This window comes from Cibotium barometz, chromosome 63 (genome assembly GCF_041138505.1).
Source record: "Cibotium barometz isolate CiBa-2024 chromosome 63, ASM4113850v1, whole genome shotgun sequence".
Classification (NCBI taxonomy): Eukaryota; Viridiplantae; Streptophyta; class Polypodiopsida; order Cyatheales; family Cibotiaceae; genus Cibotium; species Cibotium barometz.
In genome coordinates, this window is record NC_141108.1 from 31,961,262 (window position 1) to 31,974,951 (window position 13,690).

General features: G+C 46.0%; 1 protein-coding gene across 2 annotated transcripts in view; it reads right to left on the reverse strand.

The window, feature by feature from the left end:
• The window catches only part of LOC147603954 (uncharacterized), a 46,619-nt gene that overhangs the window by 14,289 nt on the left and 18,640 nt on the right, over positions 1 to 13,690 (reverse strand). For both annotated transcript variants that reach the window (XM_086796004.1, XM_086796005.1), the window contains exons 3-4: positions 3,655 to 3,749; positions 3,475 to 3,547 (exon numbers count right to left, since the gene is read on the reverse strand). In XM_086796004.1, the coding sequence (XP_086652130.1) occupies positions 3,475 to 3,547; positions 3,655 to 3,749 (168 nt within the window). The remainder of the gene's footprint in view (positions 1 to 3,474; positions 3,548 to 3,654; positions 3,750 to 13,690) is intronic.

The following is a 13,690-nucleotide window of genomic DNA, read 5'->3' on the forward strand; positions in this document are numbered from 1 at the left end:
GTGGAATGCTCATACTAGCTGATGGATCTCGAGGATCATGTCACACCCTAAAAGAGGAAAAAAATGAAATCCCTCTAGAATGTTGCCTTCTAAACCTGGAACTCAAACTCCTGAGCTTTCTGAGTGATATGTGTATGTAGACCAAGTGTAAACCCCCTGGTTGAATGACTACTGGGTAGATGACTTTTGTTGGGACTTACGACTAGACTATACCTACTTGGACTTACCTCCATTCAGCATTAGATCCTCATTCTGAGCGAGGGTCAGTGCCCGTGCATAAGTCTGAGGTTCAAAGTTTCACACTGGGTACCTAATGTTTGTGTCTAAACCTCTATTGAACTGTTTCAGCTTGTCTTCTTTCGATATACCGAACTACTAGTCCATGGTAATAACCTTGTTGGAATAGGTCAAAACAAGGAAACCACTCTAAGTGAGTTTGTAAAACTTGTCCTCAAGATTGGTCATATACTGCGGTGGAAGAAAACGGGCCTTGAGATCAAACACAAAAGTAGCCCAATCAAACTAATGTTGGCCTGTTAAGAGGCCTGTGTGAAGGTGAGACAAATGTTGCCACCAAGTAACAGCTTCCCCAAAGAGTTGAGCTGCTGCCACATGGACTTTGTCTTGTGGATCTGTGATTTCAAAAGCCCAAAGAAGGTTTCTCAGATCTGGCAAGAATGTTCTACGGTCTGGAGGAACAAAGAAGAAAAGACGTAAAGAAGCAGGAAGAAAAGAATAAAGAAGAATCAAGGCGTGCAGAGAAACAAAGGGATAACGAAGCCACATGTAAGTATGAGGAAGACTAGCGCCGTCGTGAAGAAGCCGACCGAGAATACCCGTAAAAGCTCAACTGGGAGCCCATGCAACTCCAACATCAACAGACAATGGCACAGATTTTGGTATCCCTCCCCAATATGGCTCCATATCCGTCTTTCTCCACCACCCCAACCACCACAGTCATCCGAACTTCACCGAATTTTAGTAAGTATGATGGTAAGCGCGATCATGCTGCTGTTACTCAGTTTATTCATCAGTTTGAAGCACATTTTCCATTAGCTCTTTTTCTGCTGCAAGCTGCATCTTCAATGATTTGATTTGCTCCATAGTTATCTTGCGAAGCTCTTCTGTGCTTGACGCAAGCGTATTTTCTTTGGGTGTGTCGCTTTGGAGGCTTTATACCTCCGAAACTTCTTGCTGGCTTTCTTCTTGATGAGATGTCTCTCTCGACATGGTGGAAGCTTGGGTGGTTTTTCCTAACCGGAATATTACCATCCATCGGATGCTCTCACTTCTTTAGGTAGCCGAGTTGGGTCACCAAGCTAATGCTCTAATACCAATGTTACATGCATTGAGGTTGACCGTGTAACACACAACAAAATCTTATTTAAACCTTTACTTTGGTGAGATCTTTAGCATCCATTCACTGAGTAGAGAGAGAGTAGAGAATGTAGACGGCACAGTATTGAGTCCCAAATACCCACTGAAGGCTCCCCCCTGCAAGCAGGAGTATTTGCTTCTATTACTTCTTTGGAGAACTTCTGTACAACGCTTGAGAACAAGAGATATGACTGCCCAATGCAAGGACAAGAAAGACTTTGCGTCGGCTGAGAATCCACCAATCCAAGGGCACTGTAGAAGACTTTTCTGGGCCACTAATACAAGTCCAAGATAGCTATAGGACTGCACATATGCTGGCTGAATGCTGAAGAGGCGCTTCAATGTTGCTTGGAGAGGATAAAGACTGATTTTGCTTTGATGGACTGTATTCTGATTTTTGTGCTTGATGATTTATGTTGAATACCAAGCGCTTGCCAATAAATGATATGGAGCTGCTGGTCGGCCAGATACAACATGTCAGCCTGTTTTATGTGGACAAAAAATGCCAAGCTTATCATTAAATGCTAGTGCATGTCTACACTCTGCCTACATTAGGCTGGCCGACTGCACTCCTTCTGCTCATGCTCTTTAGTCCTGGCCAACTGGAGCATGGCTGCTCCCTAACGCTGTCTGCTAGCCCTAGGTGCTGTCCAGGGCTGTAAACAGCCCCTAAACAGGCTGCTGAATGATGTTGTAGCCATGGGCTGGCCTTTGACTGGCCCATAGGCATGCAACAAATCTACACATGCTTGCTAATGCTTATGATGCAAGAACTATGCTAAGGTTGACTTCTACATGCACTTATCTGATGGGGTTCTCCAAGTGGGTTAAGAGGATTGACTCCACACTAACCTCTATGGCTCGGAGACTAACCTATGTAGCTCGTGCCTAACTGTCCATGGACTCGGGGCTCACAATGGGGTCACGGTTTACAACAAATGTTCCTAAAAAAGGTACTATTACTAAACAAATGATGCGCTGATGATGATGCTAGTGTGCCACTATGTACCCCAGTGGAGGGTGCACATGACATTCCCTCCCAGTGTGCCACTATGTACCCCAGTGGAGGGTTCTCCAAGTGGGTTAAGAGGACTGACTCCACACTGACCTCTATGGCTCGGAGACTAACCTACGTAGCTCGTGCCTAACTGTCCATGGACTCGGGGCTCACAATGGGGTCACGGTGTACAACAAATGTTCCTAAAAAAGGTACTATTACTAAACAAATGATGCACTGATGATGATGCCAGTGTGCCACTATGTACCCCAATGGAGGGTGCACATGACATTCCCTCCTGCTTAGCTTGGCGGCGGCAGGTTCATGGTTTCCAAGTAGTCCGCCAATCACATGCCACATGTCAAGGCATGATGCCAAGTGTCCCTAAGAGGTGTCACCTTTAGACATCATTGCTTACCTAAGGGGCTGTTCCCACACATGAATGTCCACTAACGGTTGTCCACACACACTGGAACTGCTTTATTTAAAACCTAGAATACTGATTGTTAAGTGCAAGTTAACACAACCACCTAGCACTTGTTTATTCCCACATTAATAATTATTAATATTTAACAGATGTTGCATTGTTCAGCATACTATGAGATTCATTGGTGCTACCATTATCTGTTCAGAATGGAGTATGGTCCTTAAGAAGAGGTTCTTCACTCACAGGATTCGAGAAAGACCAATGACACTAACCCACAAGAATGCGCGGTCAGAGCTCGAATTGAGGCCCACCCAAAGGAGTCTTGTCTCAAACATTTTGGACTCCCAGCATCCAGCAGACCAAGGATTTTAAGAAACAACCCCACTACTGGAAAGAGATCAAGGAGGAGGGTTCATGGTCTCTGCCATCTTTAAAACCCTTTTCCATTTGATGGAGAGTTGAGCTTGCAGCCTTTGCACAGGGAATTTGGACGAAACTCAGTAGTTCTCTTCTAGGATGTGCTCCACCACAACTCGTTAGGATTTTCATTTTCTTTCTTTTGATACCATTGAGGAAATGCTATCAGCATCTTTTATTACAGAATGTAAGAATCTTTGTTTCTCTCTTTGAATATAATCAGGATATGATAATAAGTTGACATGTCAACACCTACTTGGTCTGCAACAAGGCGCAGCAGCACTCCTGGAAATCCTGGCACTGGAATCACTTTGGGCAACAATCCATACCTGGACAAAAAGTCATTAAAAAATCTAATCTGGTCTCCAATGTTTATAAGTCTGAGCCTGTAATCTAATCAGTTAGAAATAGTATGATAAATAGGTAATGTGCGTACCAAAAATGAAGCCCAGGTCCACTCATGAATAAGCCAAGTGCTGTGAAAGATAGAAGCCTTTGAATATCCACCTGCTGGACCTTGTCAAAAAAGACCTGCAAAACATCATTACTACAGAATCAGTTCAAAATTCCACCAGCACATCCCTTTTCGCACATCATCCAAACTTCTTCCACCTATGCTCAGCCTTCTCTATGGCTGTGAAGATGTGATCAATCAATCAAGTGTGAAGTAACCCCTGTCTCAGTCTTACTAGCTTGCAGCATTCATTCTATGAAAGGTTGTAAGCTATGGAAAAAATGCAGTTTTTCAAAGTGTTCAGGTCACCCCAACTTTCCCCGATTTTAGGGGACGTGCTCCTCGCCTTAGCTAGCTAGGATGCAGATTCGGCAATGTTACTTTGAGAAAATTAGAGTACTCAACGTAAGGCCTAAGCTTTGAATGCATTAGTATGGATTCACGGAATAGGAATCCGGTCCTATCGTGTTGATCTTCAAGACCAGAGTAATGATGAATAGGGACACTTAGGGGCATTCATGTTTCATTGTCATAGGTGGGTGGCCTGCCACACTAAGTGCAGGTGTCGATAGAGATGATTAACGCAATGGAAGATTTAACCGAAACACAAGCACACACCAATAACCTTCAAGTACTACTATAATTCTATTAGAGAGCATAGCAAACACTCTATGTACAAAGCTTGACAAATGACTCAATTGAAAACCTAATCTCTAATCATGAATAGATCTCCCTAACCACCCAGCTTGCATCAGAATCTATGCCTGCAAGTGTAGCAAGGTTGGTTGCTTGGCACACTAAGTGGTGGCTCTTCTCTAGACAGTATGTCCGGAGTCCTCAATGCTCACAACACAGCACACGTAAGAATAGACAGAATGGAGGGGAACACAACACAAGTGACAAGATTGCAAGAGGAACAAGAAGGTTGGACAACACTTGTTACATGCCTTTCACTGTACCGTGCACACTCAGCAGAGGTCACAATGAATAGGACACACATAGGCTCAAGTTGATAACAAGTGGCTACAGCACCCAAGGCTAAGGCTACAATGTAGTATGAAGGACGAAGCATGAAGGATGAAGGATGTAGGTTAAAGGATGAAGGATGAGTCAAGGGACCATGTAGTATCCCTAAACATGGCAGAGTCGATGGAGTCAATGGCATCTCCTATCTTTGGTAGATGCCCTCGGAGTGGCGGCCTTTGGTAGAATCTCCTATCTCTGGGAGATGCCCATTGGAGTGTCAGTGCAGTGCCTTCAATGCCGGTGTGTGCACCTCTCGTGTATCTGTTGGTGGTGCACCTCCGCTTCTGGAAGGTTCCTCTAGGGTTTACCCACTGTGGCGGTGTTACGCTCTTACGGTGTGGCGGTGTGACGCCCGGATATGGTCTGGCCGAGTGTAGGCACCCTTGGTGGCTACAATTCACCCACCACTAGAGTGCTCACCATCCTCAATGAGGAAGATAGGAAGAGAAAATGGCCTCAAAGTATGAGGGAGGCGAGTATGATGGTGACGAAAAAAAGAGCATCTCTTTTTCTTTTCTTTTTTTTTTGGGGAGGGGGGGTCGTCAAGTGCAGAAGCGGGGGCGAATTCACATATTTGTATAACAACTTAGATTCCAAATTACTGAACTACACTCAAAGTTTAGTATGAACTCACCCCTTGTTACTCAAACGCAGTTGTAGGAGAGGAGAGGGGGGCGAATCATCAAGTGGAGAGGGGGGGGCCAGTCATTAGGAGAGGGGGAGAGGGGGGTGAGTAGGCAGGACAGGAGATGGGGGGCGAGTCATCAAGAGAGGAGGAGTGGCGACTCGGACAAGGGAGGGGGGGCGAATCGTCAAGTAGGAGGGGGGGGGGGGGGGGGGGCGCGGGTTGGGGTTGGGGTTGGGGGGGCAAGTATGAAGGTGGCCAAGAGGAGGCGAGTAGAAAAGTTACCTAGTGGAGGGGGTCGAGTATGAGAGACGGAAGGAACGGAGTTGATATTGTTAAGCGCGTGCACAGCAGGTTACTGTATGAAGGGTGGGCGGATAACAGTGGATAGGGTGGGTGGATGGCGAACAGTGGATAGGGATGGAGTTGATATTGTTAAGCGCGTGCACGGCAGGTTACTGTATGAAGGGTGGGTGGATGGCGAACAGTGGATAGGGTGGGTGGTGGGATAGGAGACGGTGGTGGTGGGGGTGAAAGGGAAGTACAGTAGGGGTGGGTAGTGGTGAAGGAGGCGAGGCTGCACAGGGTGGAAGGGGATAGTATGGCGAGGATGGAGAGTAAGGTGGAGGCAAGTAGGTAGCAGGTGAGATGAGTTGGTACAGTGCAGAGCAATAGGTCAGTGCACCAATTGGAGGAGAAGAAATGGCACGAGACCGGGCAAGGTGCTCGCTGCACACCACTGGCGGGTGAGAGGCAAAACCAGCGAGCAAGAAACCTGAGCGAGCACAGCCCTTGAGTGGTAACAATGCAAATTAGTTGACAAGTAAGGATACACAAGGTAACTTAAGAGGGAAGCAACATTAAACAGGGAACAAGAGGCACAAGACAACTGATGTGCAGCAACCTGAGTAGAAAGCAGAAGCAGCTTTGAACAAAGCGTAGAGGAGATCACAAGAGACAAAAGAGAGAGAGTCAGAGAGAGGAAGTAGGCAATGACCAAGTTCTTATTATCATAGCAAAGAAATTACAAGGGGTTGAAACAGCCAGCAGATGTGCAATAGACGATATGCGCTGGGATTGAATGCTTACAACAAGTGGGAGAGAGGCCCTTTATATAGGCAGGCAAGAGGAGTTGGCCGACTGGCTCAATGAACCTGGCCGACAGCAAAAAACAGCCACGACCTCAATAAATAGGCCACACTAGAGATGCACATATTTTACAAGGAGGAGCACACAAGTACTGCACACACACACACACACACATGTATATATTAAAAGTTATTGATATTTCATTTAAAACATGACAAACACGATACATTATACATAGCCATTGTAATTGATCATGAGACTTGATTGTCGAGTGCTCAAGAAAATAAGATCCAGAATCCAGATTCCACAATCAACTAGTGAAACTTCACACGATACAAAGAGAGGCACAATGCGCAGGAGCTACAAAGATAGATAAAATGCGCACGAGAAAATCCAGATGTCAAATGACAAAAAACTAAAAGATGGAGTACAGCATATCAAATGTCAAGATCAGCAACTAAATCATCATCAACTGCTCTAGAAGAGCTCCCAATCTCATCATCATGGTCCATGTATATATGCACTACATCATCATCTGAATTTGAAGAAGGGTGGGCATCAATGACACCCCCTACCTCCGGACTGTAGACCTAACTAAGTAGTCGCAGATTTGCAGACACATAAACCAAATCATTGGTGCTTTGTGTAGCAAGTCAGTTCCGGAGAGGAACTAGCTCCTTGGCTCAAAATACGAATGGCAAGACGCTGAAGCTCAGGAGTCCCTGCTCCATAGTCCTCCCACCATAAAGCAGCACCCACCCTACATCTGTCTCTTTGCGCAGCTGAACCAAATCTTCCTTGCCTGCTTCTATAAATTGATAATTGATCTTTGATAGACCTCCTTTGGGAAGGATCTGGTACCAATTTTCCCAATACTTTATCCCAGCCATCTACGACTTCCTCATCAATCGCTTGCCCGCATTCCTGGAACTCTGGATCTAGAACAAAACCAGCTGCATGCAAGGGTGAATGATAGTTATCCCATTGAGTTTGGGAAAGTGCTCTCAACTCCTCTTGCCTTCCCTCATTAGGCTCCACCTCTCTAATGTGCTCTATCATTTTGTCCATGCCCTCATAAACCTTGCCAATACAAGGTTGCTTGCTGTCCGCAATCCTTAACATGTGAATGATGGGCTTCACAACAACATTAAGATGGCCCACATCAGCCCAAAATGCATCATGAATCACATTAATGTAGCATGCTCTATCTGTAACTAAGCGAGAGAGGGCCAATTAATTCACTGATCGCTCACCACAAGCTATTTCAAAACATTTTCCACCTCTTGAAGCCTCTCCAACATAATAAAATTGTAGGCAAAGAGGGTTTCAGAGTATTTTAAGATATCCTTTTGGGGAGACCTCTTTCTGAACTCTGAGAAAATATAGTGGTGACGAGTGATAAAACTAACAATCTCTCTCCCTTTCTCAAGAATAGGTGCCACCCATGGCAAATTCCCAATTTCCTAATTATTCAGCCCATGTGCGATACAAGGAGTGAATGTGATATGGGGATACCTCAACTCCAACTTTGCCCCTGCTGCTCTATTTGATGCTTCTCCATCTCCTATGACTTGAATCACATCTTCTGGACCAATGGTGTCAACAGCATTTACCCACTGCTCAACACACACATCGGAGCTCTTCTTTGTTTTAGATGCATCATGTGAGGATAAGAAATGCACACCACCCCGTGAATATGTCAGAATACGCAGCGGAGATGATGACCAGATCTAGGAACACAAGAGCAAAACGCAGTGCAGAAAATCACAGCACGAGAGAGAGAGAGAGAGAGAGAGAGAGAGAGAGAGAGAGAGAGGCGTGTAACTCTGCTCTATATACACAAGAAGATCCCGGAAATAGTACAAAATGGAATGGGGGGCTGGGGGCCATTTTATATGGCCCCATATACCCAGTCGGCCTGTGTGCTAAAGGCAGCAGACTGGTCCTGAGTCTCCACGACCAGCATATGCAGCCAGTCGGCCAGCTGTGAGGAGTCGGCCATCAGATAAATGGAGTCATGGACCAATGCCATCAGTCGGCTGGCTACTGGGTCCTCCTGCCATCTCAGGGCTGCCTCCCAAGCCACAGCAAAATGGAAAAAAATAGGGGGAAAATACGGAGAGTGGGGAAAAATGAGAAAACACCTCATAAGGGCGGGCACACCCACAACAAAGGCCCTGGTGTATAAAAAAAGACAGGAGATGACTTCTGACAGAATAAGCCACAATACCATGTATGGTGCAAGAGTGCAAGAGAAAAAGTCACTCCAACCATCAGTGTTAAGTGACACCCCATTCCTCTTCCACCCAACACAAATATTCTCTGATGCCGCATCAATGGCCTCTTTCTCCTTCTTCAGCAAAGTGGTCCTCGAAGTCTTTGATGATGGAGGAGTATATGTGGGTCCAAATCCAGCAATTGCACGGACCATCTCTTGGAAATAAGGTGATCTTGCCACATTGAATGCAATGTGATCATGAAAGAAAAACCTGGCCACCGCAGCATCCAGGATCCCATGAATAGGAATAGTTCTTTGGCCACCTCATGATGGTGGTGCCATGGAAACAACAAAGGCCGAAGGGGATTACCCCAGGGTACAGCCAGTACTCCTAGCTTGTGCTGTGTAAGTACCACTAGATGCACTAGAGGCAAAAAAAAAGAGGTATTTACAGCCACAGACTTTGGAGGTGGAGCTCGAAACACCTGTGCATTGAGCCTTTCCTATAACTCCTACTTCTTCTTTGCTGGAACTAATTGGCAAAAAGCCACATCATGGCCAAATTCATGCATCAAATGAGCTCACAAACAATTGGCACCTCCTATCTTTGCTTGCTTGTAATACCTGCACTTCCATTTCCTGGCACCTCCACTTGCATATGTCTCATCACAATCCACCTCTTCCCACCATGGCCAAGTAGCTTGCTTCTTGGACTGCTCACTACCTGAAGCTCTAGGTGCCATTGAATGATTGTTGAAGGAGAAGAAGATAAAAGTAGGAGGCGGCATATGTCTCATCACAATCAACTTCCAAGCCTAGGCCGTCAAGTTTGAAGGAGGTGGATTGACAAGTTAGAACGCTCAGTCCAAAATCACAGGGAGGGGGACAGCCAGTGGCAAGCGCATTCCTAGCGTAGCCCCTTTTTTTTGTTATGTTGGAGAAAGTGCCGTTTGAAGGTACTTTAGTACCTTACCTGATCTATTAGGTACCTTTAGGTACCTTTGCACGACCGGTGCATTTCCAACCGTCACACGAAACGACCATTCCAGAAATGGCAGATCCGTTCCCACAACGGCAACGTCTGTTCTGACTACAATGCCACGTCAGCAACTGTTATGTACCGTTCCGGCGTTCCTTGTGCATAGGAAACACTGTTCTACTGTTCCACACCTCTGGGAACAGCGTTTCTTGTTAATATGATCCGACCTCACACTCGTCCCTACCGTTTTTTCTTTGGCACATTATTCCCTTGCTTGCCTTCCACGTGTCATCTCACTCCTTGTGTTTTTCTAGCACAAATTACATGCTTGTCTCCATCCCTTCTTCGTACTCGCCCGTGCCTTCTTCAATCCTTTTTGCCCACAGCTTCCACTTTCGGCTTGTGTGTTTTGACACGACGTTCCCATTGCATTGTGCCAATGATTCAAGGAGCATTAATTGCAATCATGCAAGCACATGTTTGCAACGGGGTTTATGAATTCAAACCCTAGGGTTTAACTATGTGTGGATGTTCTCAAACCTCAAATGCATTAGAGCGAAATTTTAAGCAGTGTTTTACTTTTTATGAATTCAAACCCTGGGGTTTAACTATGTGTGGATGTTCTCAAACCTCAAATGCGCCTCTCTTTGTATTGTTTGAAGTTTCACTAGTTGATTGTGGAATCTGGAATCTAGATCTATTTTTCTTGAGTACTCAAGTCTCATGATCAATCACAATGGCTATGTATAATGTATCGTGTTTGTCATGTTTTAAATGAAATATCAATAGCTTTTAATGTGTGTGTGTGTGTGTGTGTGTGTGTTGATGCGGCGTTCCCGTTCTCGTTCCCTAATCCCTATATGCTGTTCCCGTTCTGGACAGCATGGGCCATTCCCATTGTATTGTGACTATGATTCAAGAAGCATTAATTGCAATCATGCAAGCACATGTTGCAACGGGGTTTATGAATTCAAACCCTAGGGTTTAACTATGTGTGGGTGTTCTCAAACCTCAAATGCATTAGAGCGAAATTTTAAGTAGTGTTTTACTTTTTATGAATTCAAACCCCGGGGTTTAACTATGTGTGGATGTTCTCAAGCCGCTAATGCTCCTCTCTTTGTATTGTTTGAAGTTTCACTAGTTGATTGTGAAATCTGGATTTTGGATCTATTTTTCTTAAGTATTCAAGAATCAAGACTTAGGATCAATAACAATGGCTATGTATAATGTATCGTGTTTGTCATGTTTTAAATGAAATATCAATAGCTTTTAACGCGCGCGCGCGCGCGTGTGTGTGTGTGTGTGTGTGTGTGTGTGTGTGTGTTGACGTGGCATTCCCATTCCCTAATCCTTATATGGTGTTCCCATTCCGGATGGCATGGGCCGTTCCCATTCCCATTCTAATTGCCTTGTGACTATGGGTCGACGGACACCTGGAGGGAGGCAAGCATGAATTGGCATGGGGAGGCGAGCTTGAAAAGGAAGGGGGAGGCGAGTATGTGAATCGCCATGGGGGACGTGAGTATGACAAAAGAGGGGGAGGCAAGTATGAAAAAAAGATGGAAAGGCGAGGGGGGCAAGTATGAAAAGAGGCAAGAGGAGGATATGAAAAAGGCCAAGAGGGGAGCGAGAATGAAAGGAGGAGGAGGGAGGTGAGCATTTAAATTTAAGATTGAAGTTCCCACAACCTTAAACGCAAAGAAATGAGAGGAAGGGAGAGGGATTCCATTGTCACAATTGCCTTGGAGAGGAGAGTGGGATTGCAAGGAGGCTGTTGGAGGAGTGTCGTATAATTCTGACACTATCCCAGGGAAAGGTTGGTTCTTCCATAGACACCGGTGTTGGTTCTCTATGTTGGGGCAGAGGGAAGTAGTCGGGCCTGTGGTTGGGTTCTTGTCGGCTTTGTGTTAGAGGGATTCGACCATCTTGCACCCTCTCTGGACGCATGATGGGTTCCCCTAGCCCTACAGCCTCATGGTGCTCGGAGGAAGGGTTGGGGGAGCCGTTTGGCACCTCCATGATGTCCACCATGTAGGATGTCAAGCCTTCCGCCGCTTGTAGCCAGTAAAGTAGTTCTTACTCATCACCATGGGAAACAAGGCCTTCTTCTGGCATAGGCCAAGAGGTGGTCTTTTGCGGATTGGAAGACGAAGTGGGAGCTACTATGGCACCTCGGATCCCTTGGTCAGGACCTTCCTCCAATTTTTGCTCCTATGGACCATGTTCAGAACCCCAACCGTGCAGTACACCTGTACTTCTAAGCCATGGTCAAGACTCGACCAATGAGTAATGAGTAGGCACCTCTAACTTCATGAAGCTCGATCACCACAAAGTCCAGTCTTGGATTACTACCAAGACGCCTTCTGCAAGCCAATGGGGGTAACCTCTCGTTGGTCGGCCATCCGAAGAAGTTGGCTGGTCATGTTACCGTAAGGCCTACTGCATGCATGGAGTGTGAATTCTCGCATGAGGTTTACCCCAGAGTCACCATCGACAATTGCCCTGGAAAGTGGGGTACCATGAATCTCCATAGAGAGGCAGGGGCTCCGGTTTGTCAGTAAGGGAGGGTCTAGTACGGCTAATACCCATGCAACCGGCAACGCGTGACCCTAAAGAGAGTGGAAACCCACCATACTACCCACCACTAGAATTGGGTGGCGTACTGTTGAGCTGCTCCAGTAGTGCACTTAGACATTGTCGAACACTGTGGCTAATCTCGAGAAGATCAAAGAGGTTCACTATCATTGTATCTTCCCTAAGTAGATCCTCCACGGAGAAAGGTGGAAGCGGTGATTTGGAATGAGTGGGGGAGAGGGGATGTGGTTTGTCCAACACAAAGAGGTGGTTGTGGAGGTCCTTGAAGTCGATGACTGTGGGGGAGTGGGAAAGTGGTATCATTGGGCTCATCTCCCATTGGTTCTTCACGCATGGCCTTCCTTTGTGATCGGGAAACCACTATGGCGGATGGTGGATCCTCATGAATGGTTGGTGTGGGTGTGACGTCCGACACACCAAGAGTGGGAGAGAAGGGAGAGGAAGGGGAGCAAGATGTCCTTTGTTTGGGGAGGCAATCCCAGGTATAACGATACTTGGATTCTGGACAATGCCTCCAAGGAGGAGCACCTTCAAGAAGGGGGCATCGACTTTGGTAGTGACCATATAACCCACATCTGTAGAGCAGAGGACAAGGCAACTGCGGGGTTGGGGAGGGCGAGTAGGACGGTTCATGGGGGTTGTTGCCATAGTGGCTGGTGCAGGAGGATTAGGAATGAGTGATGGAAGGTAGGTCGCCTAAGGAGTAGATTGGGGAAGATAGGTCGCCTAAGGAGTAGATTGGCAAAGAGGATGTCACCCACCAAGACATTTTCCAGTATGAAAGGGGTCAGGTGGACTCCAGGATGTCTAAATATTTGGAAAGTACAAGCTTTGGGAATGCGGGATTATCCTAGAATACAAAGGACCACACTCCTAAAATTTAGGAGAGTTACTATTTTTGGCCCGACTCCAATGGAAATTCTAATCGCGTCATTACATCTAGAATTGAGCACATACCAAGAGTTCTACAAAGTGCCTATGACAAAATGTCTACTAGTTGGGATATTTTTAGAGGTAAAGATTATGGGAGAACCCATCTCTTAGATTGGGACATGTGGCAAGAAAGTGGATCAAAGTGAGACAAGTGGCCTCACACTTGTCACTCCAGCTATTATGTGGCTCTCCACTTGTCATCATAGCCTTCTCTTTCCATTTTCACTCATGGGAGCCCCAAATCTATAAATTGGAGCCCTCTCTCTTCATTAATGGAGGCTCTCTTGCACACTAGCCTCTACCACCATTACAGGCTGCCCTAATGATGGCTACTCTCTTTCTCTCTCTCTTGAAAGCTGCCCATGAAGAATACCGGCTGTTGGGGACTGTTTTGGAGGCTTCCATCACGAAGAAATACTGAAGGCAAGGGTATTTAATCATTTATTATGATTTCTAGCCATTGTACTTGTTGTACCAACCATTGTACTTGATGTACCAGCCATTGTACTAGCTGTACAAGCACTTGCACCTGCTGTACCAACCCTTGTACTTG